Source organism: Microtus oregoni, unplaced genomic scaffold (genome assembly GCF_018167655.1).
Source record: "Microtus oregoni isolate MIOR12 unplaced genomic scaffold, Mior012 000002F_ref0000024, whole genome shotgun sequence".
In the NCBI taxonomy this organism is placed as follows: Eukaryota; Metazoa; Chordata; class Mammalia; order Rodentia; family Cricetidae; genus Microtus; species Microtus oregoni.
In genome coordinates this window covers 13,956,244-13,982,621 of record NW_024543061.1, presented here as the reverse complement: position 1 = coordinate 13,982,621, position 26,378 = coordinate 13,956,244, and the positions used below count along the sequence as shown (strand labels likewise).

The following is a 26,378-nucleotide window of genomic DNA, read 5'->3' as shown; positions in this document are numbered from 1 at the left end:
CAAGATGAAATCAGGTTACCAACCTTGGAGGCGTGAGCCATCTCACCAACACAGCAGTGAGGATGTAAACACCTCTCATCCTCAAGGACCGTACAAAGCCAGGCATGGTGGTCCTCGCCTTTAATGCCAGCACTCAGGAGGCAGCGGCAGACTGATCTCTGTGAGTTCAAGGCCAGCCTGGTCTACAAAGTGAGTTCCAGGACAGCTAGGACTGTTAAACAGAGAAACCCTTCCCCTCACCACCAAAACAATAGTGCTCTTGGCTAATTTCCATTTACAGGATAACTAAATCAGTGCTGTTTAGCTGATGGATAAACGGGAGAGGCAAAATAAAGGAGTCAATTAGATAGCAAAAGAAAGGAAAAGTGTGAACTGCATGAGTTATCCTAGAGATATTTGCTTCACACACACACACAAACACATACATGCACACACACACATACACACTCTCTCACACATACATGCATGCATGCACGCACACTCACTCCTGTGGGTCCCTATGTCATGTCAGGATCATCTTCTGGGTCCAAGAGGACAGGGACAGTGCATACATGGTTTGTCCATCTCTCTCCAGATTTTAGGCACCCACTAGCTGAAACCTTGAACTTGGTGTTGCATAACTGTTGCAATGGCAGATTCCTTTGCCCTCTCGCCAGGGTTTTTCTTCTGGCTCACACATGTGGTCAGATCACTTGTAGGTGAGAGGGCATTGGGTGAGAGATAGGTCTATCAATGATCAAGGTGCTCGGAGACCAGGGTTGAAGGTAGGAAGGCTGTGTCCAGCCCCACCACTTTCCCTGTGTTCCACACTCCTCACTCGTTTTGTTTTCTGTTCTTTTGAGACAAGGTCTTGTGTAGGCCCATCTTTCCTAGAGCTCATTCTATAGATCAAGCTGGCCTTGAACTTGTTGTGATCCTCCTGCCTCTGTCTCCCTGTTGCTGGAGTGCACCACCTTGCTCTCTTGCTTTTAAAGAATTATGTTTATGCATATATGCATGTGTGTATGTCTGTGTGTGTATGAGTGTTGCTGGGTGCCCGTGGAGGCCAGAATAGAGTATTGGATGCCTTGAAGCTAGAGTTACTGTCATCTATGAGCTCCCAGGACAGGTGCTAGGAGCCAAACTGAGATCCTTTGGAAGAGCAGCAGTTTTAACTGCTAAGCCATCCCTCTCCAGTCTTTCCTCTCTGGAGTGGGAGCTGAAGACCAAACCCATGGCCTTACACTTGCTAGGCAGATGCTCTGAGCCAAATCCCCAAGCCCTCATTCATGTCTTTTTATTCATCCACTTTGTCCCTCATTTTTATCTCCCATAGTCTTGCATGCTCAAGATTTAACTCCATTTTCTCTATTCATACAAGACCAAGTCTGTCGACATTATATAACTAAGTCGTTCTGAGTCTGTGTCTGCTACCCAAAGGCTAGAAGTAGCCAGATGGAATGTCCTCGCAGTCCATTCCTTAGGACCCTGAATCCATTTCCCCATCCCACTCTGACTTGCTGGCCTAAGGCCATGGCTGTGTCAATAACAACCCTAGACTGCATCCCCTATAAGAAGATGGAGAATTGCTCATGCTTACGACGGTCCCGTGAGAACTCACAGATGCTTACGTAATTTGGCCAAAAAAAAAAAAAGAATACAGCTAGTAAGCAGCAGCAGTGAGTGATCTCCGCTTCCCGCCATTTTCTCCTCAGTTTTCATTAGCTTTCAGGGTGTTTTATTTAATCTGCATGTTTGTTCCATCAATCTGTTTTTTATTAGTACAACAAAGCGCCAGAGGCTGGGTAATATTCTGTGGAATGGGTTTTAAGCAGGCATGATGGCACATGTCTGTATCTCCAGCACTTGGGAACTTGAGGGAGATAGAAATGTCAGAAGTTTGAAGTTATTCTTGGCTAGATTGTGAGTTCAAGACCACCCAGGACTACATGAGACCTACCTAAGGTCCAAGGTTCAGTGAAGTTCAGAAAGGGCTACATCTGGTGTCCTGCCTGCTGTTGGAGTCCCAAATTGGTGCAGGGTATCATATGACCAAAGTCATGTGACAGTGTCTCCTCTAGTTCCTGTTCTTCCTGTTTTATTTCAAGATAGGATCTAAGTAGACCAGGTTGGCTTGGAACTCACAGAGATCTGCCTGCCTCTTCCTCCACCTCCCAAGTGCTGCCATTAAAGATGTATGACACCATGCCTGGCAATTTTTAAATTATATGAATTGTAATTTTCATAAAAGTCAAAATGAAGTCTTTTGACGAGGACAAAAGATATACCCAAGCACCAGATCCTGTTTGTACAAGGTCATTGAAAGTCATGAATACTCATGATTTAAAAAAAGGTTGATTCGATGGCAGACTGAGCAATGACCTGTCTAGTATCCTTTTCAATCTTTTTGTTATTAGAAGTTTTTTTCTCATTATTATTACTATTTTTAAGACATGGTCTTACCATAGCCCAGGCTAGCCCTAGACTCACAGCAGTCTTCCTGAGTGCTGGGTTTGCAGACATGAACCACCATGCCTGGCTTCAGGTTGGTATTCTCTAAGCCCAGCATTTTGTATTTTGTGATTCTGGCTGGCACAGTGTCTGCTTTCTAATATGTGAGCTTAGTCAGTTATTCGTGGGAGTTCCATTTGAAAGTGATATATTTACAAAGATGACACGAACATAAACTCAGCAGTCAATACACATGTGTGTTTCATTCCTGTTTATCAGTTTAAGATGTTCTAGTACTCCAGAGCTGACTACGCACTTCAGGGCTGGCAAGATAAAGGGCTCGCTATGTAAGCCAGATGGCTAGAGATGGATCCCCAGAACCCATGTCGTAAAGGGAGGAGACAGCCGACTTCCAGAAGTTGTCTTTTGACCTACACGTGTGCTGTTGTACGTGTGTGCTCACACAAACACGGACATACATCTGATAATAATAAGTTAACCAAGTTTTTTTTTTAATGACTCTTAAGCATTGCAGTCACCTAAGTCACCCCAGAATGGACACATTTTACCCAAAGTCAGAATTTTTTGTGAAAGCAGAAACAAGTTCCATTATAGCTGTTTCTGTTTTGGTGCTCCAAATGTACTTGTGCTGTAATTATGTGACTTCTATGGTCTTAAACTTTGGTTTGTGGTGTGGGAGAATGGTCTGTATTCTGTCAATTATATTTTAAATAAATGCTGATTGGCCAGTAGCCAGGCAGGAAGTATAGGCAGGATAACCTGACAGGAAGTAGAGGTGGGTCAATGAGAACAGGAGCATTCTGGGAAAGAGGAAGCCCATTCCCCCACAGTTGTGAGCCCGCCACCGAAGAAGCAAGATGTGACTGCCTTGCTGAAAAAGGTACCAAGCCATGTGGCTAACATATACTAGAATAATGAATGGGCTAATATGTGTTATAAGAGCTAATACGGGTCTGATAAAGGAGCAGGAGTCCCTCTCTTGGAGCAAGCAGAGAGAAGTTTCTGTTCAGCAACGGGTAGCAGAATTGGAAAAAATTAATGCAGAATTTTTATGTGTACAGCAGCAGCTTGCGCAAGAATTTAATCAAAAGAGAGCAAAATTTAAGGAGCTGTATTTGGCTAAAGAGAAGGATCTGAAGAGGCAAAATGCAGTATTGCAAGCTGCACAGGATGATCTGGGTCACGTTCGGATACAGCCGTGGGAGGCTCAGGCAGAGATGGAGAATATCAAAGCAATCACCACAGCCTCTGAGAATACTAAACTAGAAGCTCTCGATGAAGGTTAAAGGCAGTGGAGAGAAGAGGTTGCTTCACTTGAGGCTGTAATGAAAGAGACAGTTCGTGACTATGAACATCAGTTTCTTCTGAGGCTGGAGCAGGGGCGAGCACAGTGGGCACAGTATCCAGAAAATGCAGAGCGGGAAATAGCTGATTTGAGAAGAAGGTTGTCTGAAGGTCAAGAGGAAGAAAATTTAGAAAATGAAATGAAAAGGGCCCAAGAAGATGCCGAGAATCTCCGCTCTGTCGTGATGCCCATGGAGAAGTAAACTGCAGCTCTAAAGATAAACTGACAGAAGCTGAAGAGAAGATTAAAGAGCTGGAGGCCAAAGGTTAAGGAACTGAACCATTATCTGGAGGCTGAGAAGCTGTAGGACCGAGCTGTTTTGAACACTCAGAAATCTGTTCTACAGGAAGATGCTGAGAAATTGAAGGAAGAATTACATGAAGTTTGCCATCTCTTGGAGCAAGAAGGATAGCAGTACAGCCAGTTAAAACGTACATGGCAGAAGGCCAACTACCAGTCTCTGGAATCTCAGCGTTTATTGAAAAGAACAACAGAAACCCAGATTTTGAAGAAGTAAAAGTACCAGTAGTGTGTGCTTTAGCTCAAGAAGAATCTTCAACAGCATTTTCACTTGACGAGGAGCATTTAGACAGCACCCATGGTCAGTCCGTTCCTTAGATGCAGAATTGCTGTTACCATCTGGAGATCCATTCAGTAAATCAGACAATGACATGTTTAAAGATGGATTCCGGAGAGCTCCGTCTACAGACAGCTTGGGAACTTCAAGCTCATTGCAATCAAAAGCATTAGGCTGGGAATTGAACTACCATCTGTAATAAAATCTGATGCCCTCTTCTGTACTGTAGAACCTGTATACATAAAAATAAAAAAAAAATCTTAAAAAAAAGCATTAGGCTATAACTACAAAGCAAAGTCTGCTGGAAACTTGGATGAGTCGGATTTTGAACCACTGGTTGGAGTAGATTATGTGTCTGAGAACTTTGATACTGTGTCCCTTGGGTCACTGCAGATGCCAAGTGGATTCAAGTTAACCAAAGAGCAATTAAGGCAATGACGCCTGAACAGGAGGAGACAGCATCCCTCCTCTCCAGCGTCACCCAAGGTATGGAGAGTGCATATGTATCTCCCAGTAGTTACCGCTTAGTGAGTGAGACCGATGGAATCTCCTGCAGAAAGAGGTACATAATGCTGGAAATAAGTTTGGTAGACGTTGTATTCCAATTACAAAAAACAGTTGCAAGGAATTCAGATTCAGGAAGCTGAAACAAGAGACCAGGTGGAAAAGCTGCAAGCCATGCTAAGGCAAGCCAGTGTCCAGCTAGAGAAGACAATGAAAGAGAAACAGGAGCTAGAAGACTTTATCAAACAGCACCGAGGACTCAAGCCACCAGATATCTGCACTTGTAAGGGCTTCCTTGAAGAGTTACAACAGAGCTTTTGGATGTTCAGAAACAGATGCAGTCATGTGAACAGGTTTCAGAAGAGCTGGTGAGGTTACAGCAAGACAATGACAGCCTCCAGGGGAAGCATAGCTTGCATCTGTCATTACAGCTAGCAGAAGACTTCATTCTCCCAGATCCTGTGGAGGTGCTCCGGGAACTGGTGTTAAAATACCGTGAGAACATCATTCATGTGCGGACAGCAGCAGACCACATGGAGGAGAAGCTGAAGACTGAAATACTGTCCCTAAAAGAACAGATCCAAGCAGAACAATGTTTAAAAGAAAACCTTGAAGAGACTCTACAGCTGGAAATAGAGAACTGCAAGGAGGAGATAGCTTCCATTTCTAGTCTAAAAGCTGAATTAGAATGAATAAAGGTTGAAAAGGGACAGTTGAGATCATGTCGATGAATAAATAAAGCCATGTAGCAGACATAGTTACAGCTAAGATGAAATGGGCTAGAGATGGAACTCAGTTGGTAGCTCTCTGTAGCCCAGGGTGGGTTTGAACTCGTGGATCCCCCTGCCTCTGCCTCCAGAGTGCTGAGAATCAAGGCCAGCATGGCCCTTCCATGCGCTCTTTAATCAGATCTCTAGCCCAGTGTTTTCTCCTTTGACAGCAGCACCGAGGCTCCGCAGGAAGCTGTTTCCAACCTTTTAGTGAGGAAAAGGAGAGAAAGGATTGTTAGTCCTGCAGGAGGCAAATAATAGCTACTCCTGTAGCTGTGGGGGCATGGGGCTTGCCTCCCGGCACTGGGGTTGATCTGGACTACAGAGGAATATTCTGTCTCAACAACAACCATAACCACATCTAAACAAAACCTCACACCGTCTTGTGAATGGCAAGTTGGTGAGCACAGGGGCGGTTTCTGTTGGGAAGGATCCTGTGTGGTGGAAATGACATTGCGGTGCCCTGTGTGCTTTACAGGGCCACAGGGGGAAGTTGCTCGCTCATTTCCCTTTATATTTTTTGTGCAATCCTTTCTTCCTGTTTTTTCATTTCCTTTCCTTTTCTCTCTCTTTCATTCTTTTCTTTTTTCTTTTTTTAGAAACAAGGTGAATCCCAGGTTGGGAATGCATAAACTCACAGATACCTGCATGCCTCTGCCTCCCAAGTGCTGGGATTAAAGGCTTGTACTACCATGCCTGGTTCACCTTTCCATTAGCCAGAATCTGTAATCCCCAGAATTAAAATTTTTTTGCCTTTTCTTCAAATCTGACACACTAGACTTTTGATGAAGATATGTTACTTTTTTTTTCTTTTCTTGTTTTTTTGTTTTTGTTTTTGTTTTGTTTTGTTGGTTTTTCAAGATAGGGTTTCTCTGTGTAACTTTGGTGCCTGTCCTGTAAATAGCTCTTGTAGACCAGGCTGACCTCGAACTTACAGAGATCCGCCTGCCTCTGCCTCCAGAGTGCTGGGATTAAAGACATGCACCACCACTGGCTGCCTTTTTTTTATGTGAGACCGAAGAGATAGCTCAGTGGTTAGTAGTGCTTGCTGTTATTTCAGAGGATTAGAGTTCATTTCTAAGTACCCTGGTGAGGTGGCTCAGAACTATTCATGACAAGGAATTCAACGTCCTCTTTTAGCCATTACTCCCACCTGCAGGCAATGTGCATGCACACACATAGATATACACATAAATAAATAATAAACAAATAGCCTATTTTTTTTTGTATTAGATAGGGTCTCCTGAATCCCCCAAGTGCTTCTGATTCTGCACCTCTCACGTGCTAGGATTCCAGGCACACGTCATCATACGTGGTGTGTGCAGTGTTAGGGACTGAACCAAGGGCTTTTTGCATGTTAGGCAAGCACTCTAGCGCATGGGCCACATCCCAAGCCCAAAATGACTTTAAAGATTGTTCCTTCAGCTTTCTCTGGACAACTCTGTTTTCCTTTGCCCTCTGCTCCTGTGCTGAGGCCTCCCTGGGGATCCCTGTGGATATGGTGCTCCCTGTACCCTTTGGGTGCCCTGGGGATCCATGTGGATGTGGTGCTCCCCGTACCCTTTGGCCTCCCTGGGGATCCCTGTGGGCATGATGCTCACCATACCCCTTTTCTCTGGCTCTGCAATGTCTATGCACTTCTTTTTCTCTTCCTGGTATCTCTAACAAAGCCACCAGGATTCGGACATGACAACCTGATCTAACGCTTACTGCCTCCTGAAGGCCATTTGAAGAAGGACAGCTGTGGTTTGGAGGGAAGGGCCCTGTGAGAGCGGCCTCCCAGACCCAGATCTCACAGACACTCCTTTTCTCGCTGTTGCAGTTGTAAACCTGGAGGTGCTCAGAGCCCAGGAAGAATGGGAAGTGGTGGACACCATCCATCCAGACACAGGTAAGTCCAGTACAGCTACCATCAGGATCCGCATGCAGTCAGCAGTGACTGGGCATTTTAGCTATGTGACACAGAATAAAGTCCCTTCCACAGATCCTGAGATGATAGCCTACGACAGGAAGAAGGGAAGGAACGCCACAGCGCAAGGCTGCCATTGCTGCTCACCCTCCATCCAGTGCTAAGGGAAGATGAGAGAGTCTTGGTCAGGGTTGGCCCCTGAAGGGGGGCAGGGATGGGGGCAGAGAATGAGGGACCCTGTGGCAGCCATCTGCTGGCAGTCTCTGAAAGCTGGGAAGAATTACCTCAAGTCCTATTCTGACAGATTTGGATGGAGCTGTAGAAGGGTAGAGACCATCTGTTTCTCACCCGAGCTTCACCAAGCCCAGGAGAGATGTCACAGTATGTGGCTCCAGCCACCACCTGTGTCGCTGGTGACAAGTTGGTAGCCAGTGCTTGGTTTAGAGGTGACAACCAGTTGGCCACCAGTGGGTATTTGCTGTCAGGACAACTGCTATCCCAAATCCTCAGGTGTCTTCTCTTTTTACCTAGAGAGTGGGGTCAGCTCCCAGCAGCCTGGCCAGCTCATCTCCTTCAGCGAGGCTCTGCAGCACTTCCAGACCCTGGACCTCTCCTCCTTCAAGGTGGCTGTAGGGAAGTACCGGTGTCCAGCATGCACCTGTTTACTAAACTTCCTGAACACTGATCTTTCTCACCTAAGAAATCTTGGGGTACAGGATCTCAAGTAGCCAAAGGATCAGATTTGATGGCTTCCATCTATAATCCCAGCATTAGAGGAACTCAGGCAAGAGGGTTGTCTCATACTTACGGCCAGCTGCAGCATGTGCTCCAGGCTAAGCACCCATGACTGACTGATAGGTTATGTGTGTGCAGATTCCTTGTGGTGACCAGAAGCTGTTAGGTCCTCTGGAACAGGTGGTTGTGAGCCACCTTGTAAGAGAAGACTGTTCATTTGTTCCCGGTTTCCCAGACCTGAAATAATTACACAGAAACTGTATTACTTAAATCACTGCTTGGCCTATTAGCTCTAGCTTCTTATTGGCAAACTCTTCTATCTTAAATTAACCCATTTCAATTAATCTGTGTATCGCCACATGGCTGTGGCTTACTGGCAAGGTTCTGGCATGTCTGTCTCAGTGGGTGGCTACATGGCTTCTCACTGATTCCACCTATTCTCTCTATATATATCTCTTCCAGCCTGGCTATATTTTGTTAAGCCATTGGCCAAAAGAAGCTTCTTTATTAACCAATAAAAGCAACACATATACAGAAGGGACTTCCCACACCATTTCCCCTTTTTTGTTTAAATTAAAAGGAAGGTTTTAATTTTAACATAGTAAAATTATATATAACAAAACAGGTATCAAGCAAAAATTACAGTTACAATATTTATATCTTCTTTATCTTTTATCATAACTAAGGAAAACTATAAATATAACTTATATTCTTCAACTCCATCAAAGACTCAAGAAGGATATAATATTACCTAAGTTAACAGGAAGTACATTGTAAGCAACTTCCAGAACTAGAATTAACAGAGACATCTTGCTGCCTGGACTGTCACCCAGAATTCTTCTGTAATGTTGGGACACCCATCTTCAGTCTACAGGTCCATAGTATTCGGCAGACTTTTCCATGAAGCAGGAGATTTCAAAGACAGTTCCACCTATAATAGCACTTTGTCAGTCACTTTCTTCTGTGTCCTGCAGAATGTCTGGCAGTTCTTTAATGAAGCAGAAACCCTGAAGGATGGTCTTACCTTTAGGCAAGTTCAGCAGTCATTTTTCTGTGGATCCTGCATGTCCAGTTTATACAGCAAACCATCAAGCAGTCCAGGCAAGAGCTGTTTCTTGCCCAAATGGCTAACAAACTCCATGAGGAGCCTCTTTAATGCCCATCATCCTCTTGAAGTAAATTGGTGCTGTCAGGAGCAAATGAATCTCATGTTATGAAAAGTCCTAAGTTCTTAAAACATCTTAAATGCCATATTCTGTAGTCTTTGAACGATCTCAAGAATACCTATCCATCTGACATATAACTCTGTACATCTAGAAAACCTAACATGACTACAAGTTTGACTATTATAGATGACTCTCTATTAACCTATATTTCTTAATTATACATTACATTTTTAAATTAATTGTACAAACACAATACCTTAATCAAGAGCATATATATATATATGAGTTTATATATATATAAAACAAAACTGATCTTGAATTTGTATCAATAAACCAACTTCCATGCCATTGCAAATCTCTATAGCATATCCCCCTTTAAATGTAAAACATTTATAAACAATATTTGGGAATTTTGGTGTAGTTATCTCCAAACTGCTTCCTGCTTTTTGTTTGGCAAAGTAATTTTGGGAGGTGTTCACTGCAACCTTTTTGGTGGGTGTTGGTCCATAAGACCACATTAGTCTGGAAGGAATCTACAGGTTCTCATCCTCTGTGGAAACAAAAGAAGAACCTCTTTTCCAAATCAACAAATCCTTAGACCCAAATTTTGAAGTCAAGATACCTTTTAGATACATACATATGTGTATGTGTGTGTTTTGATTTAGCTTAGCAGCCCATACAATGAAATGTCTCTCTATACTTAGCTCCTTCACAGTCAAAAATTCAATGAAAACACAATAATATACATAGTCCAGACTCTCTGTGTCTATTTCATCTTTACATGGCTTCTTTTTTTTTTTACTCCTTTAAACCTATGACTGTCTCTTTAAAGATTTTGTTTTGTTTTGTTTTTTTATTAAAACAAAAAAGAAGAAGTGATGTGGGAGGTAATGTATGCTGTGAATATGTTTTATTGCCATTGGTTAATAAAGATGCTGCGTTTGGCCAATGACTTAACAGAGTAAAGCCAGGCTGAAAGAGATATATAGAGAGAGAGTAGGCAGAGTCAGAGAGAAGCCATGTAGCCGTCCACAGGAGACAGACACACTGGAACCTTGCCAGTAAGCCACAGCCATGTGGCAATACACAGATTAATAGAAACTGGTTAATCTAAGATATAAGAGTAAGCCAGAAATACGCTTAAGGTATTGGCCAAACAGTATTGTAATTAATACAGATTCTTTGTGATTATTTTGGGAATCTGGGCAGCCCGGAAATGAGCGTGTAGCCTCCCCCCACACTACCTGATGTGCTGTCGGTGCTGGGAACCAAACCCAGGTATTTTAGGAGAACGAGTCCTCTCATTAACCCATGGGCCATCTCTGAAAACCATGTAGAGCCCTGCTAGCCATTGTGGGACTGAACCTGAGGAGCCCTTGCAACCCTGTGATTCAGGACATGTGCAGATGTCTCCTGGGTTTTCCCTCCATGAGATGGGAAGTATTAGAATCAAAGACCAGGTAGCTCCTTAGGGAGGGAAGACAGACTGTCTAAAGAGCAGGGTACTAATGATTCATGGCAAATGAAGGAATATTCCCTGTAGGAGCCAGGAGCTGTTTGGGAATTTCATTAATTTTTTTTTTGGAACAGTCTTGTTATGTAGCCCTGGCTAAATTGGCACTCACTATGTTGCCAGGGCTGGTAATAAACTCAAGGCAATCCTCTATCCTCACCTCTCAGGTATTGGCGTTAGAAGCATGCACCACCACACCTTATATGACCTAGAAATTTAGGAAAGATGCTGGGAGCTAGAGAGATAGATGGCTTAACGGTTAAGAGCACTTGTTTCGGCAGAGGTCTCGGGTTTGATTCCCAAAACCTTCATGTCAGCTCACAACTATCCATTACTTCAGGCCAGGGGATTTGACACCCTCTTCTGACCAACCCAGGCACCAGGCACACACACGGTGCACAGACATTCATTCAAGAAAAGCACTCATACACATAAAATAAATTTTTAAAAAAGATGTCAGTACTAAATATGGTGGCATACATTTATAATTCTAGACTTAGGAGGCTGAGGCAGGAAGATATCATAAGTTCAAGGCCAACCTGAGCCACGTAGAGAGAAACTTTGTCTTACAAAAGTTGTGTAGCAGGTGGTACCCAGCACTCAGGAGGCAAAGACAGGCAGATCACTGAGTTTGAGGACTGCCTGGTCTACAGACTGAGTTCCAGGACAGCCAGGGCTGTTGTGTGGGGCAATAAGAAGACTCACTGGGTAAAGGCTCTTGCCTTACAAGCTGCATGGCCTGAGATTGATCTCCAGAACCCACTGAAAGGTGGGAAGAGAGAACTGACCTTCACACACAAGTCATGACAGGTATGCCCCTCACACACATCATGAATACATACACCAATACTAAAGTGGGACTGGGAAAAGGAGTATGAGGGGAATAAGCATACTGAGGGATGGTGGGCTCGAGTATTCAGTCTAAAGCCTGGATCGTGAGAGACGCAAGAGTCAGGCACTGATACACAAGGCCAGAAGATGCCAAAACCCAGCACCTGGTAAGGCAGGCAGTGGTGCCCTGACTTTAGGGAGCCAGCATGATGTAGTTTAGAAGAAACATCTAACTCATATAGCCATATGAAGAGTAGACAGCTTTGCTGAGACTACTATCCTGACTTTTACCTGGACATATTTGAGATTCCTTGTGGCCACGGCTGAGCCTAACTGGTCGTCAATAGCTAGTTCTGAAAAAGTCCAGAAGACAAATGGAGAGAATTGGCTGGGATTGTCTACACCCAAGGACAACTTGCAAAGGATCTGGGAGCTACAAGTGCCTGTCTTTGCAGTCTTGGTGACTTCTGACTCCTTTTCCTGGCCCAGACACTAGCTGAGGGGACAGTCTCTGCTTGATAAAAGTTTTAATAGATTGTCTGTGCTTTTCTTCCCAGAAAAGAATCCAGCCAACTATTAGAAGGACTGGGCTCGCCGCCCTCCGGCATTGCCTCTTTGGGCCACCAAAGCTGCACCAGGACCTTCGGGAAGAAAGAGACTTGGTCCTCACCATTGCTCAGTGTGAGTGCTCGGGGCAGCTCCAGGGCACACAGTGAGGCTCTTGCCTGTCCGGATTGCCGTGAGCACAGGAATGTTGGTAGCTTGTCTTGAACATAATCCAATTCCCCATTCTCCAGGGAGCACTGGTTTCTCCCTGGGGACAGCCTAGCAGAAAGGGTATGTGTATTTTGGGGCAGGTGGCCTGGACAGCCAAGACCCAATGCATGGCCGAGTGCTGCGGACCATCTACAAGAAGTTGACTGGCTCCAAGTTCGACTGTGCCCTTCATGGAGACCACTGGGAAGACCTGGGCTTTCAGGGTGAGAGAAAAGCCCCTGTCTTGCTTTCCTTGTCTGATTGATTCCAGATTCCAGAGAAGAGGCCATCTTGAGTAAAGAAAAACATCTAGGAGTGTCCCATGTCCCTTGGAGCTCTACCATCTGTTAGGAAGTACCTTTGTGCTGTGAGATGTGAGATGGGACATGTGGAGTGATATCATTTGATCTGGTTGTGTTCTTTCCTTTTTTTTTTTTTTTTTTTTGGTTTTTGATCTTTTGAGACAGGGTTTCTCTGTAGCTTTGGAGCCTGTCCTAGAGCTAGCTCTGTAGACCAGGCTGGCCTCGAACTCACAGAGATCCGCCTGCCTCTGCCTCCCAAGTGCTGGGATTAAAGGCGTGCGCCACCACCACCCGGCTGTCTTTCCTCTTTTTAAATGAAAATTGTATTCTAGTTATTTTAAATTGAAACAATTACTTCTCTTGCCTTTGGATTATACTTTTTTTTCTTTGGAGACAGGGTCTCATATAACCTAGCATGACCTTGGACTCTTATGCTCAGACTATAGCATGCCTTGGACACTCTGGGCCTTGTTTATCCCGTCTCTTCCCGCATGCCTCCTCCACTACTGGGCCAGCGAATAAGGACTGACATCACTCACTGGTGAAAGCCCAAATACTGAGTTCAGCTTCCACAAACACCACTAGCTGGGAGGACTTTGTTACTATGCTCCTGTGTCCCCTCCACTGAAGGGGCGTGGTGGGGGGCTCCTTACAGGTTAAAGGCTGAGCTCCTCACCTGGCTTTCTTTAATGCAGCTAAGGGTTCCTGGGTTCAGTCGGACAAGGGAAGAAACGTGGGCCCTCACTGGGGCTGCATGTATCTCAATAGTGTTTGGTTAGAGCAGGCTAGTTGTTATTTAAATTCTGTCTTGCTAGCTGCCCTTCTATCCCATCCCTTTGGCTACAGAGCCAGCTTTTCTGGGGCCTTTTCGTTCTGCTCTTAGTCTATTTTCTGTTGCTATCACCAAATACTCAAGACTGGGTAATGTGTAGAAATTAGAAGCTGATTTGGCTCATGGTTCTGGTGACTGTGAAGTCTGGCGAGCATGGCTTCAGAATCCCCTCGGTGTCTGTTGAGGGCCTTCTCACTGTGCCCTAACATGGTAGAGATACAGGAGAAGAGACAGGCCTGCGCCAGCTTTAGTCTTTCTTCTTCTTTTTCCCTTCTGGAGGTGGTCTCTCTGCCAGCCTTGAACTTGCTCTGCAGACAAGGATGACCTTGAAGTCTCATCCTCCTGCCTCTACGTCTCAGGTGCTGGGACAGCAGGCCTGTTGACAAACATGTCCAATTTATACCCTGCTGGAGGTGGCACCCAGCCTCATGTATGGCAGGCAATCACTCTGCAAGCTAAGCTATACCCCAGCCCCTGTCTTGGTGAAAATCTTGCTGGTAGTTGTGTGGGGAAATGACTACAGGAGGCTGTGGGAACAGAAGACCACTGCCAGGGCAGTCCCAAGTGCCGGAGGACGGGCTCTTTTGGTCCCATAGAGCCCAGTGCTGTCCTGAGTGCCGGAGGATGGGCTCGTTTGGTCCCATAGAACCCAGGGCAGCCCCGAGTGCCGGAGGACGGGCTCGTTTGGTCCCATAGAGCCCAGTGCTGTCCTGAGTGCCGGAGGATGGGCTCGTTTGGTCCCGTAGCGCCCATCACGGGTATGTCTGGAAGGGGGCTGTACAGGGCCAGTGCCAGGGCAGTTTCCCAGCCGTGTCCTGGGAGCACAAGCGATCCAGGCAGCCTCCACCCTCGCTCACTGTCACACCCTGGTTTCTGCCACAGGAGCAAATCCAGCTACAGACCTGAGAGGGGCAGGCTTCCTTGCCCTCCTGCATCTGCTGTATCTGGTAATGGACTCAAAGACATTGCTGATGGCCCAGGAGATCTTCCGCCTGTCTCATCACCACATCCAGGTAGGATTCTCAGGGGAGGACAGAGGAGAATACTGGGGAATGAGGACCCCAGCAGCCAGGAGGACTGTGTGGTTCAACATCAGGATGGTGGAGACGAGCCCGAAGTGGCTTCCCTGTCAGATGCTTTAGAATCTGAGCTCCACCATTCATTAGCTGGGAGTCTTTAGCAAATCGCTCAGTCTCTCCGAGCCTTGATTTCCTCATCTGCTGCAGAGAAATCTTGAAGACCGTGCTTACTTCTTTCTGTTGCTGTGGCAGAGTATGCTGGCAAGAACTGAGGAAGGAGAAAGAAGGAAGAAGGAAGGAAGGAAAGATTGTTTATTTGGTTGGTTGATTTTTCATGGCAGGGTTTCTCTGTGTAGCCCTAGCTGTCCTGGAACTCACTATGCAGACCAGGCTGGCTGCAAACTCAAAGATCTGCCGCTTCTGCCTCCTAAGGCAGGGTTTGTTTCTGCTCGTAGTTTGATGTTCTACAGTGCATCAATGCCAGGGAGTCACAGCCGCAGGAGCTTCGGGAGGCAGCTGGTCACATTGAACCAAGGTCAAGAAACTGGACAGTAACTGCAGGAATGCTAAGTGGGCGGCTCACTGTCCGTTTCATATGGGTCCAGATCCCCTGCCCAGGAAATGGGCCTGCCCACAGTTAAGATGTGTGTCTCCATGTGAGCAACATGATGGAGATCATCTGTTGTTAGCATGCCCAAAGGCCCAAAGGCCCATATCCCAGGTGACTCCAGACACTGGGATTTGTCAGCACTAACCATCATGACAGTTAGCTGGCCAGCTGGGAATATTCAGTTGTCTATGATCCTGTGCACTGGGCACACAAAGGGGTTGCTGCTTCCGGTGCTGGTAGCTTCTTTCAACTCTGAAGGGACAGGGTTAGTTTTGGGGTGACCCATGATCTTAATCATCAGCCCTGTGATGGCTTTGGTAGCCCCTTATTCTCTCTTGCCCTTTGGGGATAGGTCTGGTAGTTTTCCCATGTAGTGGAGGATAGTGTTGACTCCAAGGAAACAGATGTGGCCTGCTTCCTTCCATTTGTCTACCCAAACTCCTGGGGCTAGAAATTCGTTCATTCAGTAAACAAAGATCTCTTCCGCACCCCCCCCCCACTTATTTTTCATGGTGCTTGGGATGTGTCAGAGAACAAAACAGACTAGGATGACAAACAGCAGAGATGACAAAATGATATTCTAAATGAATCCCAGAATTCAGTAGAAACGGTAAGCGCGGAGGAAAGGGGGTGGGTAAGGTAGGGATGGTGTTTAATGGAGGAGTCAGGAGATGAACTGAGTCTGGAGGGGTGTGTCATGTTAGCCAAGCCCATGCCTAGGGTGCCTGACATTCCAGGCAGAGGGCCCAGCAGAAGTGAAGGTCACAAAGGGAACATGCCAGGGGCAAGCAGAAGGAACACGGCTCACAGTGGAGAAGAAGCCACCAAGGAAGCAGACCAGATGGTAGGTCCGTCAGGCACATGGTGGACTCCAGGTTTGTCCCTGTATCGCAAAGCTCGAGCAGCACAATGACAGGGGATCTTACCAGCTGCCTCGTGAAGGACAGTTCCCAGGGAGGTCCCTTAGGACCAGCCTAGTTGGGGTAGGCAGTGGGTGGGAACAGGGATTCCAGAAGAGCTGAAATAAAATAAGGAGAGTAGAAGCAGTGTGGTTTTTGATGGAATGGACACAGGGTTAGGCTTTGGACAAAGAAGACATTAGTGACTTAAAAAAAACAAAACTAAGAACAACTAAGGAAAAAAAAAGGTGTGATGGAGAATGCCTTTAATCACAGCACTCTGGAGGCAGAGGCAGGCAAATCTCTGTGAGTTTGAGGCCAGGCTGGTCTACAGAGTGAGTTCCATGTTATCTAGGACTACATAGTTAGACCTTGTCTCAAAAAAAAAAAAAAAGTACCATAAAGAAAAAGAAGAAAAAGTAGGAGTAGGGACTGGAGAGGCAGCTCAGTAGTTAAGAACACTAACTGCACCGGGCGGTGGTGGCTCACGCTTTAAACCCAACACATGGGAGAAGAGGCAGGAGAATGTCTGAGTATGAGGCCAGCCTAGTCTACAGAGGTGTTCCAGGACTGCCAGGGCTACACAGAGGAACCCTGCTCTTTTGGAGAGCCCAATTTTGGTTCCCAGCACCCCATGGTGGGTCACAGTGGTCTATAACTCCAGTATAGACTGGGCATCTCACACTTTTCTTCTGCCCTCCTCAATACCAGGAGTGCATGCAGTACACAGACATACATGCAAGCAAAGCACAATACACATAAAATTTAAATAAGTGCACATTCTGAGCTTCATGACAGTAATCCCAGCACTCAAGGCTGAGGTAAGAGTTCAAGGCCTCACACTGAAACTTCCCGGAGCTGGGAATGTTGCTAGGAGAGAATGCTAGAACGCTCACCTAACAGGCTGAACCCCAACACTACCATAAACTAAATACCTGTAGTGAGTTACACACCAGCCTGGGCTACATAGCAAGTTCAAGGCAAGCCTGCGCTATATAGCTAGAAAGAGAGAGGAAGGAAAAGAGAAGAGGGGAGGAAATGAAGGAGGGAGGGAGGAGGAGGAGGAGGAGGAGGATGGGGGGAGGAGAACCATCCCAGTGCCCCTCCCAGGCCGTCTGTGGGTCCCAGAAGCCGGTGTCGGTGTCCTACGAAGCCCTGCAAGCAATTCTGAGAGCTTGGCGCTGGCAGAGCTCCTGCTGTCAGTCACGAAGGTGATGTGAGATGCTCGGGAACACGAGTGACAGCGCTTCAAACGTCACATGAGCAGGAGACGAGGGGGAAGAAGGCAGGAGCCCAGGAGACAGAAGGCCCCAAAGTCACAGGAAGGAGGATGTAGTGTTGGCCTTGGCCTGGGGTCAGATGGTGCTGGCCTGTAAGACCTAAGGTCTGCCTGGTTGTCGCTGGGAACCACAGTTAGGACGTTTCCAGCAGATGTTAGAGGCAGAGTCTTGATTTGGGTTACGTTTAAAAGGGAAGAACAAATCTGAGACAGTAAATATAGACTCAGTTTTCAGAGGATTTTGTGGAAGCCAAGAAGGGTGATTGTGAGTTGAGATTTTAGTCATTTGGAGCTGCGTGTTTGTGTGTGTGTGTACGTGTGTGTGTTTGTGTGTGTGTCTGTGCATGTGCACGTGAGTGTGTTTGTGTGTGTGTCTGTGCATGTGCACGTGAGTGTTTGTGTGTGTGTGTACGTGTGTGTGTTTGTGTGTGTGTCTGCATGTGCACGTGAGTGTGTTTGTGTGTGTGTCTGTGCATGTGCACGTGAGTGTTTGTGTGTGTGTTTTCCTGTTTTTTATTTTGCTTTTTTGTTTTTAAGATTTTATTTCATTTTTATGTATGTGTATTTGTGCGTCTGCACACATGTGGGCAAGTGCCCATGGAGGTCAGAAGAGGGCATGGGCTCCCCGGAGCTAGAGTTACAGGTGGTTGTGAGCTGCCTGACAGGTGCTGGGTACCCATCTCCAGTCCTTCAAGAGCAACCAGGGCTCGTTACCACGGAGCCACTTCTCCCGCCCCTTGTTCTGTGTTTTTTCATTCTTAATTTTTGAGTCAGTGTTTCACTCTGTTGTCCAGACTGTCTCGGAACTTACGGGTTCGCCCGATTGTCCTTAAATACATAGCCATCCTCCTGCTTCAGCATTCCAAGTGCTAGGATCACAGCTGTGAGCCACCCTGCACGACAAGTAGTTATTCTCATGAAATTTCAAACGTACAGAAAAGTTGCAAGTGTTGTTATTATCTAATAACATAGGAATCAAAGTTACAGATTTGGGGACACAGCTCAGTTGGTAAGGTGCTTGCCTAGCGCATACAAAGCCCTGGGTTCAAGCCCTTTTCTACCGAGATTATATGGTGCCCATATTTTCAGTTTTGAATGAGTGAGTTTATTAAGCATATAGTAAGCAAAAATAAGAGAATAAGTATTGGGCTGGAGATATGACTCAGCAGCTAAGAGCACTGGCTGTTCTTCCAGAGGTCCTGGGTTCAGTTCCTAGCTACTATAGTCAGGCCATCTGTAATAAGATCTGGCGCCCTCTTCTGACATAAAGGCATACATGCAAACAGAGCACTCATTCATAAAATAAAGATTTTTTTAAAAAAGATAAGCTGGGTATGATGGTGCACGCCTTTAATTTCAGCACTCAAGAGGCAGAGGCAGATGGATCTCCGTGAGTTTGAGGCCAGCCTGGTCTATAAAGCGAGTTCCAGGACAGCCACGGCCACACAGAGAAACCCTGTCTTGGAAAACAAAAATAATAATAATAAATAATAATGATGATGATAATATCAGGTAACAAATAAGAATGCTCATCAAATCAGGCAGTTCCCACATCCAGAAGAAACCCTGTCCCAATGCCCATGCTGAAGTGATCGCCCTGGGCAAAGCAGGGTCTCCCCATGGGGAGCTTCCAGCTTCTGGTTTCCACTGCAGGCAGTTGTATGCCGCGGGCTAAACAACTGTAACGTATGTTGGAAATGGTTTTCCTTCTTGCTGGTCCCAAAGGTGCAGTGTCTTTAATGCCCTTGGCTGCTCCTTCTCCCTGCCCCCCAGACCTGGGGTGCCAGCCTGCTCCCGGACTTGGAGTCTCGGAGGACACTGGAGATAAACAGGCTTGAGTGTGAGACAGGAGACTGGTTCTCAAGAGTCCGCTCTCAACGTGCACAAGTTGCACGTGACAGTTTACCGGTGTAATGTATATTACAGGTCCCCAGAACCTGGCATGTTAGGGCATACCTGTAAATTCAGGGTCATCCTAAGATTCATAGCAAGTTCCAGGCCAATCTGAGTTACAAGACACCCTGTTTATGAAGAAAAGAGAAAAATAATTAACTGGAGTGTGGTAGGCCACACCTTTAATCCCAGTACTCTGGGACTCAGAGGAAGATGGGTCTGTTGTGAGTTCAAGACCAGTGTAGACTACAACGTAGTAGAGCTGTGTCTCTAACGAGAAGGAGGGCCTGGGAATGTGGCTCAGCTGGCAGAGTGCCTGCTTCGCATCCACAGGCCTGGCGCTCAGGCACAAACCAGGCATTGCGGAGCACACCTGTGATGCCAGCACTCTGGAAGTCAGGGTCATCCTCAGCCGCGCCAGGACTCAGAAGCCAGCAGGGGAAAATGGGAGGATGATTTAAAAGCAGGCTGAAGGCGTAAGTCACAAACAATGCCACACCAATTCGGGGTTATGATTATTAGGGTGGTATTTATTTAAAGGGGAAAAAACTTACAGATCACTGTCCCAGGCAACAGCCCTCTACGCAACCAGGAAAGGAGTCTAGTCGCAGGCGGAGCAGGAAGTGAAGAGAGAGAGAAGAGGGAAGTGGCCGCTTTTTTAAAGGGAGAGAAACCACGCCCCACTGGGCTGGTACCTCAGCGGTGATAGGCTGGAGGAGTGGGAGGACCTCCCGCAACACCTCCCCCTTTTGTTTAATTAAGAGAGTTCTAAACCTACTATGAAATTATATACAATAAGTACAAATATCCTATTCTAACTAGCTTAGGTCTTGTATAATAAATAACTTGGCCAAGTCATGAGAGAAAGTAACTACATTTATATAGTCTTCAACCCCATCGAAGATCTGAGAAGGGAAATAATGTTACCTGGGTAATTAGGAAGTTCAGTAAAACTACTTCCAAAACATGCAACAAATTACAGAGACAACTAGCTACCTGGGCAATCACCCAAAGTCACATTAGCAGCGTTGAAGCAACCAACTTTAGCTAAGGCCTAACATAACTGACATACCATTTTCTAAGGCAAGCAACTTTTCAAAACTATCTTACCCTGTCTTGGCAGGATATGACAGTCCTGTTTTATCCATTGATGCATGCTCTGTATCTTTGTCAGTTGTTGAGGTATGGGCATTTCTTTGCCCAAACGCCAGTTCTGCCAAAAAGAAAGGCTCCAGGTGGAGTGTCTTTGGTGCTCAACATTCTCTCGGGAATAGAGTGGTGTTGCCAGGAGCAGTTGTGTCTCACTACCACAAAACTCTGAGTTAGATTAAAGGCCATTTTCTACAGCTCTTTGAAGAAGTTGAAGATTATCTATCTATACTGAGTATAATCTCTATATATCTAAAGAACCTGATTAGTCTATTATAAATGACAAACTTAGATGACTATTAGTCTATATAATTCTCAATATCTATCTAACTTAAAGACTAAGACAATAAACGACTGTGAAACAAATGAGGACAATGACCTCCATATATAAACAATGTACAAATATACATTGCAGTAGGTAAATATATATCAATACACAATCATTATATAAGTATCTTAATCAGAGGTAGAAATGTACACTGCAATATGGTAAATATATACAATATATATATATATATATATCAATACAATATATGTCAATACATAAAAAATGTTTTAAACAGCGGTAGAAACATGCATGCGTACAATAGTCAATATAATTTAACTTTGTATCAATATACAAGAATCTATACCAATGTATTTGTCTAAAAACAGTAACTCACAATTACAAATCTATTATCCCATCATCCCTCTTTTTTTTTTTCAAAATGATCCCTGAGCGTATAAAATTCCTCCCCCAACCCTCAATCGTATACTAATTATAATCAACCCCTAAATGATGTCCCTAAACCCAAGGGCAAGTTTTACTGGGAAAGGGGACGTCGTCCTCTAGAATTACTTCCAGCTGTCATGGGGGCGACGTTCTTTCTGGGGGATCCTGTGAAAGTGAAATGATGGTTAAATTTCAAGATCAATGTCTTTTAAAATTGCCAATAGTCTCTGAGTATTTTGTGCAGGTCTGGCCAAAATGTTGTATAAGATGTGCACCATTTCAGCTAACCAAGTTGGAACTGTCTTGTGCAGCTGGTACCAAAAGCAGGTCTTGTAGTAGCGCTATCAGTATCATGACGTCATATCAACCAGGTGGAGTTGTTGTTATGGGGCCCCATCTTCTTCCTGGAAACTTCAAATGTCACTTCAGGAAAAACTCATTGTTCATTATGAAAAACTTAAACATTAATCATATAGACATATATAGACATATATATATATATATTCAATGAAAGACATGATAGATATATTCAATGAAAAGTATGATAGATATGAAGAAAAGCAAAGATGTTTTCTAAACTCATATTTCTTTTTGTCCCACATCATGGCTCTTGACATGAGACAGAAACTCCAGAAACTCTGGGTTTTTCTCTTACTAACAGGCTTGGAATTGGAGAGGGACTGAGCCAGAGTCCAACTTCAAAACCAGCTTTATAAATTTAGAAATATGGTTTAATATTACTTACACAACCCATTCAGTTGTCTTGATATTTCCTATTGGGCAGGTATTTTTCCATCTGTCAGTATCCAAACATCCAGGGTCCCTTGAATTTCTCAAAGATGAGTGTTTTCCTGTGGAGATAAGAACAGAACCCTGCCCCCATTCTATGTTTTTCTTACCACCTGTATGAATATCATCATTGTGGATGAGTTGTCATTTCTCCTTTCCAAGAGGTTTCTCCTCTTCAAATCGAAACTTTATTAATTTTGATGGTATCCACAATTTTTCTTCTCCTGTGGAAACAAGAGCAAAACCCCTTCCCCAACGTAGCACATCTCCTGGCTTCCACTGAGAGGTCAGCACATCTTTGAAATAAATCGGTTGATTTAGTTCAGCAGACTTTTCCATTATCCAATGTCTTTCTGCTGCTGTCGTTCCTTTCTCATTAGCGTTAAGAAAATTCAAGGTTAATAAAGCATTATGTAATCTATTTCTGGGGGTATTTTCAGTCCCTTTCTGTTTGTTCAGCATATCCTTTATAGTACGATTTGATCTTTCTATAACTGCCTGACCTGTAGGATTATTTGGTATACCTGTAATGTGTTTTATATTATAATAATCAAAAAAGCCTTTCATTTTCTTAGATACATATGCTGGACCATTATCTGTCTTTATTTGCGCAGGTATACCCATGATGGCCATAACTTCCAATAAATGTGTGATTACTGAATCAGTCTTTTCTGAGCTCAGGGCAGTAGCCCATTGAAAACCTGAATACGTGTCTATGGTGTGGTGTACATATTTTAATTTACCAAATTCCATAAAGTGGAACACATCCATCTGCCAGATTTCATTTCTCTTAGTACCCTTTGGGTTACTCCCTGCAGGCAACGGTGTTTGATTATAGAAAGAACAAGTAGGGCATCTCTTTATAATGTCCTTAGCTTGTTGCCAAGTAATGGAAAATTCTTTCTTTAGGCCTTTACTATTGACATGATGCTTCTTATGAAATTCCGAGGCCTGCAACACACTTCCAATCAATAATTGATCAATCTCAGCATTGCCTTGGGCTAGAGGACCAGGCAGACCTGTATGGGACCGGATGTGTGTTATGTACATCGGACAAAGCCTGTTCCTGATTATGTCTTGTACCTGGATAAACAATGAAGTCAACTCTGTGTCATCTGGTATAAATTCAGCGGTTTCAATATGCAAGATAACTCTTTCTGCATATTGTGAATCTGTAACTATATTAAGAGGTTCTTTAAAATCCCTTAGCACCATAAGAATGGCATATAATTCTGCCTTCTGGACAGAATTATAAGGGCTTTGTTCCACCTTACTCAATTCATCTGACTTGTAACCTGCTTTCCCTGATTTATTTGCATCAGTATAGAACGTACGGGCTCCAGTTATTGGAGCATCACGTACAATTCTAGGAAGAATCCAAGAAGTTCTTTTTATGAGATTAAGTCTATCACTTTTGGGATAGTTGCTATTAATTTCTCCCAAAAAGTTAGCACAAGCTCTTTGCCACGGTTCATTGTCTTCCCATAACTTTTTTATTTCTTCAGTAGTAAAAGGCACTATAATTTCTGCTGGGTCTATACCTGCTAGTTGACGAAGTCTCAGCTTACCTTTTATAATTAATTCAGAGACCTTTTCCACATAAGTTTTTAATTTTTTACTTGGTTTATTAGGTATAAATATCCACTCTAAAATAATATCTTCCCTCTGCATTAGAATCCCTGTAGGAGAAATTCTGGAAGGCAATATGACTAGGATGCAGCTAAGATTTGGGTTCACCCTATCCACATGTGCCTCCTGTAATTTTTCCTCAATCATTGTCAGTTCCTTTTCTGCTTCAGCTGTCAGTTCTCTTGGACTATTCAAATCTTTATCACCATCTAAGGTTTTGTTTAAATGAACTATTAGATCAGGTGTTATCCCAACAGCTGGTCGTAGACTGGAAATGTCTCCTAACAATCTTTGGAAGTCATTAAGAGTCTTTAACCGGTCTCTCCTAATTTGTGCCTTTTGCGTTTTAATTTTCTCTAACCCTATTCTGTAACCTAGGTAATTAATAGAATTTCCTCTTTGAATCTTTTCAGGGGCAATTTGTAATCCCCACCTAGGCAAGACTTTCTTTACTTCTTCAAACATTTTTTCTAAAGTATCTTTATTTGAATCAGATAATAAGATGTCATCCATGTAATGATAAATGATGGACTTGGGGAATTGTTTACGAATTATTTCCAATGGCTTACTTACAAAATATTGGCACAGTGTAGGACTATTGAGCATACCCTGTGGGAGGACAGTCCACTGATATCCCCTATTAGGCTGAGAATTATTATAAGTAGGCACTGTGAAGGCAAATTTTTCTCTATCCTTTTCTTGTAACGATATAGTGAAAAAACAATCTTTCAAATCAATAACTATAAGAGGCCATCCTTTTGGTAACAGAGAAGGCAAAGGAATTCCAGATTGTAGTGGGCCCATAGGTTGAATTACTTTGTTGACAGCTCTTAGATCTGTCACCATTCTCCATTTACCAGATTTCTTTTTTACAACAAACACAGGAGAATTCCAAGGGCTGGTTGATTCTTCAATATGGTGAGCATCTAGTTGCTCTTGCACCAGCTGTTCCAATGCCTGTAGTTTATCTTCAGCTAGAGGCCATTGTTTGGTCCATATTGGCTTCTCAGTTAGCCATTTTAAAGGTAGGGCCATTGGTACCTCTAAAGGTTTGGTATTTGCTGTATGTTCTTGTACAGCCTGAATGGCTGGTGACCTTTTTCCATAATACCTCATCATATCCTTCCCAGAATTATGAGTTCCTGGAAATACAGGAATGTTAATCTGGGTATTCCATTGCTGTAGCAGGTCACGGCCCCATAAATTTATGGCAATATTGGCTATATATGGCCTTAGTCTTCCTATTTGCCCTTCGGGCCCTATGCATTCAACCCATCTTGTGCTTTGTTTTACACGAGATAGGGTTCCAATTCCCAGGAACTGAACATCTACCTCTTGAAGAGGCCAATTCGGATGCCAAGATTCTGGGGTAATGATACTTACATCCGCACCTGTGTCTAATAAGCCTTCAATAAAAGTGCCATTTATACAGATTCTTAGCTTTGGTCTTTGATCATTAATAGAAGTCTGCCAAAATATACGTTTACTCTGTCCTATTGGGTTTTTTGACTCATCCTCCACACGTAATTCTTCATTTAGACCAGTATTACTTTTTACAGCAGAAATTGGAGCTTTTAATTTTCTTGGTGAGGCACGTTCTCCACTGTGACTGGGAATGACTGGGCCACTGTTGGCTTGGGGGCCTGCGAGAGGCCCCCCAAGGAGTTTCCCGATGATATCGGATTGCCCCGTCTGTCTGTTGTTGACCTACATTCGTTGGACCAATGCCTGCCTTTACCGCATCTCCTACATATACCTGAAGGCCGAGGTCTCCTATTTTTGTCATTCCCAGAAGAGATATTCCTAGAAATTCTTTGCCTGCAATTCCTTTGCAAATGTCCTAATTTACCACAATTAAAACACCTGGCAGTTTGATGTCTCCTCATTGCTTTGGAAATTGCTTCTCCTACCCAAGATTCATCATTATAGCTAAACGTCTCAACATTCATCGTATGCTGAATCCATTCATCCATAGGTGCTGATCTAGACTTTAAGGGCCCAATTATCTTTTTGCATTCTATGTTTGCATTCTCAAAAGCTAGAGATTCAAGAAGTATTCGTCTAGCTTCTGGGTCTGTTACCCCTATGTCCAGAGCCTTAATTAATCTTTGCAAAAAGTCAATAAAGGGTTCTCTCTGTCCCTGCCTAATTCTGGTATATGATTCAACCCTTTTTGCTGGATCTTGTATCCTATTCCAAGCATTTAAAGCTGCTTGGTGACATAGACACAGTACTTCATCGTCATAAAGAGCTTGGACCTGTGGATCAGCATATTCTCCTGCACCAAGAATTTGATCTTGGGAAACCTCAATACCTTTTGCTCTTCCTTGCTGTTCCATATGTTTGGATTCTTCTCTGAAATAAATTCCAAACATCAAGGAAGGTCCATTATCTAAAACTGCAGACACTAACTGATGGAAATCATGGGGAGTAGCTCTAGCATTAGAAGCCCAAGTCCTTATTATTTCCTTTACATATGCATTGTGCAAGCCAAAATTAACAACAGCTTGCTTAATTTCTTTCAGATCATTCATTGCTATTGGCGTCCATCTAGCTTCTCTGACTCCCTTTGAGCCTTTAGAAGTTGATGCTTTTTCAGAATTAAGTATAGGGTATGTCGCTAGAACCCTGGGTAAGCCAGTTCTAATAGCTGGTGGAGGCCTTGTATCCTGTCCTTGTGCCTCCTTACTCTGTTCACCAGCTGCAAT

General features: G+C 44.3%; 1 protein-coding gene, 1 long non-coding RNA gene and 1 pseudogene across 4 annotated transcripts in view; 2 read left to right on the top strand and 1 right to left on the bottom strand.

The window, feature by feature from the left end:
* The window catches only part of Elmod3 (ELMO domain containing 3), a 54,524-nt gene that overhangs the window by 14,531 nt on the left and 13,615 nt on the right, over positions 1-26,378 (top strand). For all 3 annotated transcript variants that reach the window (XM_041632818.1, XM_041632837.1, XM_041632828.1), the window contains 5 exons: positions 7,470-7,538; positions 8,088-8,179; positions 12,359-12,482; positions 12,659-12,781; positions 14,574-14,704. In XM_041632818.1, the coding sequence (XP_041488752.1) occupies positions 7,470-7,538; positions 8,088-8,179; positions 12,359-12,482; positions 12,659-12,781; positions 14,574-14,704 (539 nt within the window). The remainder of the gene's footprint in view (positions 1-7,469; positions 7,539-8,087; positions 8,180-12,358; positions 12,483-12,658; positions 12,782-14,573; positions 14,705-26,378) is intronic.
* LOC121432398 lies at positions 3,366-5,569 on the top strand (annotated as a pseudogene).
* LOC121434070 lies at positions 14,026-16,273 on the bottom strand. The gene is made up of 4 exons (XR_005972389.1): positions 16,247-16,273; positions 15,466-15,572; positions 14,594-14,978; positions 14,026-14,067 (listed from the first exon to the last, which is right to left on the bottom strand). It is a non-coding gene; the product is annotated as an uncharacterized LOC121434070 (long non-coding RNA).